Source organism: Malaya genurostris, chromosome 3 (assembly GCF_030247185.1).
Source record: "Malaya genurostris strain Urasoe2022 chromosome 3, Malgen_1.1, whole genome shotgun sequence".
NCBI lineage: Eukaryota > Metazoa > Arthropoda > Insecta > Diptera > Culicidae > Malaya > Malaya genurostris.
Window position 1 is genome coordinate 20,738,972 of NC_080572.1, and position 3,357 is coordinate 20,742,328.

The window sequence follows — 3,357 nt, forward strand, 5'->3', positions numbered from 1 at the left end:
AGAATACCGCAGTATTGTATATATGAGAAAGGCATCATTACAATACTAGGTGGATTAGAACAGGTTTTTTTATTCCTAATAACCATTAAACAGATTTGAATGAATGAAAAAATATGACCTAATTTTTTATCAATAACGCTTTACCTACGTTCTACAACATGTAGTGTTATTTTTAGTTAGAAAACTATCTTTATTTAAATCATATAAAAATAAGAAAATATTTTCAATTGAATTTTCAGATCTACTTAATTTTCGTACATACTCAGCCGAAATTGAATTGCATTTTTAGGGAAATTTTCAGGCCAATAGAACGCACAAGCAAATTAATCTCCCTTACTATATATTTCATTGCTGTCCATGAAATATTTATACATCCATTAGGTATAACTTCAACAGCCGAACAACAAAATACTTTCTTCTACCAGATACCGATTTACTCTCTTGTTTTCTTCTTAGTAAAACAATACAGTTGCTCACGTTCTCATCCTGAGGGCGAACGGACAGTTCTGACACCGACTCAATTTCACTCCATTAAGGCTCACGATCGCCTAATTGGCCTGTCACGGCAAGGTAGTGTCCTTATGTTGATAATTTCGCTGCTCGACTGGTTCTGTTTCTTTGCTCCCGGCAATAGATTATTAATGTTGTTCCTTTGCTACAGGACCGAACCACGACAGTCCTCTTACCACAGTTGAGTACAAGTTCTTTCAGACTGACATTCGTCACACCTTCTGGTTAGGCGACAGTAAACTCTCACGTTCCGAACAGAAGATAACAACAGAGAACTAGTCACTAATGGATTGGCCCATGACTTGACCTGAACATAATCTGATGGAAGATGTTTTGGTTGAGTCTTATGCTTTTGTGATATCCGCCTTTTTTCATTAGAAGATAGGTGGTTCCACTATGCGTAGACTTATGCTAGAGTGATCAATTGGGAAATTGATGTTGCAGACATACGAACAATTTTTCACGAATAAAAACTTCAGAAAAAAAGCGCTTGACATTTGCGTTGCATTTGTATGATAAGAGTAATGATAATCTAAAATAAAAACCCTTCCTAATCGACTTAGTGAAATATTCATAGATCTTGAAAAATCACCGGAGTATATGAGATTTCCGAAATCGATTTTGTTTTTGATTCCGAAGGTCTTAAAATTGCATTCAAGGTTGAGATTTGGTGTCAGCTCGAAAAAAATTATTTTTTAATAAATCGACTTTCTGAGACTTAAAGAAAATCTCTAAATTCATCCCATCCCAGAAAGTATATAAAAAAAATCTTTATTAACACTCTGAATACCAAGGGGTAAAAAAAGTGGGAACGCTAATTTTAACTAACTATATCTTAGCCATTTTTAGAGCGATTTCTAAACTTGTTTTACCAATGAAAAGATAAATTCATTCGGAATAAAATCCATTAGAGCTATGGAAAATCGAAGTTCAAAGTTATTATAAAAAGTTCCAACTAATGTCTGTTGAAAAAAAGTGGAATCGCTTACTTTGGCTGGCCATATCTCAGCTGTTAGAAGTCCGATTTTGAAAATTTGTTTATCATTAGACAGATACGTCTATCACAACATAAATGGAACAGAACATTTTTCAATTACACTTTGTTAATGGAAGTGAGGATCAAAAACGTAACCAAAAGTCCAAACATAAATTTTCAAAACCTTCGTATTTTCGACATATCTTTAAATTCAAAGTGACGACATATGCATTTATATATACCAATAGATTGCATTTGATATTAGCTATATGTTTTAGAAAAAATCAATTTCAACTTTACTGAAAATGTCTCAAAAAATCGATATTTTCACAGAAATTTTAGAATATTAGAAGTATTCGAAGAATACTATACCAAAATCCATCTACATAAAAAATCATAGATGTTTGTTTTACATTTTCCAATATATCAAATTCGAAAACTTCCACGAAAATGTAGATTTTTTGAGATTTTGATGTGAATATAAGATTTTACTCCTAAAATTTTTCGCGTTGCTGAGTTCATTGAGTTGTTAAGCAAAATTTCTTAGACGTGCACATACGTCAAATCCACGTAAGTGCCTACAACTTCTTCAATTTTTAAACTTCTGTGAAAATATCGATTTATTAAAGACTTTTGGTAAATATAAAATACATCAACTATATCACTCTTGAAATTTTACCTGAAAGTAAATTTTTGTCGGTTGGCACAGGAACATTCTTGAATGCGTGTTTAAATAAGTTCAATGGCGATTGCGGCACTCTCGCGAATGATGGCAACTAGCTCGCCGGTACGTTCTAGCAAACGCAGGTTACTGGGAGAAGTGGCAGTTTCGATCCTCAGGTACGGCAACCCGGTAAGGGCGTCGGCACTCTGGATGGAACGCAACGCAAAATTGCTGGAGAGCACTCACAGATTGATGTGTCTTCGCGTGATCAGTGCATACCGTACGGTATCTGGAGACGCAGCCAGCGTGGTGGCGTGCATGATGCCTATTGGGCTGCTCATCATGGAGGACGCTGGTGGCAAAAGAAATGGGACAGCACACCCAAGGGCAGGATGGATCGACAGACCCCATGGCGAAGTAAATTTTGGCTTGACGCAGTTCCTCACAGGTCACGGTTGTTTTAGGTGGCAGGTCGGCCACACGGCATCTCCTGTTTGCCCTGGCTGCCCAAATGAGCTTGAGACGGCAGAACACGTCCTGTTTGCTGTCCCCGTTTTGCGACACAAAGGGATGGTCTACTGGATGTAGGTGGCAGAGAAACTACACCAGAGAACCTAGTACATAGGATGTGCCACAGCGAGGAGAACCGGAACGCAGTGTCGACCGCGACCTCCCAGATCGCGGGCATCCTGCAGCGGAATTTGAACATTAAATGCATTTCACCTTGTATAAAAAAACACATACACACAGACATTCGCTTAGTTCATCGGGCTGAGTCGAATGGTATATGACATTCGGCCCTCCGGGCCTTGGTTCAAAAGTCGATTTTCACAGTAGTTGTATAGTCTTTATATATGAGAAAGGCAAAAATTATTTTTGAGATGATACTAAATCTCGACGTTTCTTGAAATTCTGAGACTTTTGGCATAATAAAATTTCGATTTCGGGAATCTCATGTACTCCCCCTACGGAGATTTTTCAGAATCGAAAATTTTCAAACTTTAACCGCCGGGCAGCACCCCTTACCTATATCCGATTTAGCTCAAATTTTGCATGGGGACTTTTTCGAGGTGCTCAAACTATTGAGCACTATCTCTGTACTAAATTAGAGATGATAATAAAACAACGCATTATGTCAGTTGCGTCACTTATCTCATATCTCTGGAACCAGAAGTCACAGCCATTTGATCTTTGAACTTGATCAACG

The 3,357-nt window shown here is 37.4% G+C and overlaps 1 protein-coding gene across 1 annotated transcript; it reads left to right on the top strand.

The window, feature by feature from the left end:
- The first annotated feature begins 2,228 nt into the window (after positions 1–2,228).
- LOC131439161 (uncharacterized) lies at positions 2,229–2,738 on the top strand. The gene has a single exon (XM_058609854.1). It carries the CDS (start codon positions 2,229–2,231, stop codon positions 2,736–2,738), a length of 510 nt encoding a protein of 169 aa, XP_058465837.1.
- Positions 2,739–3,357: the final 619 nt, after the last annotated feature.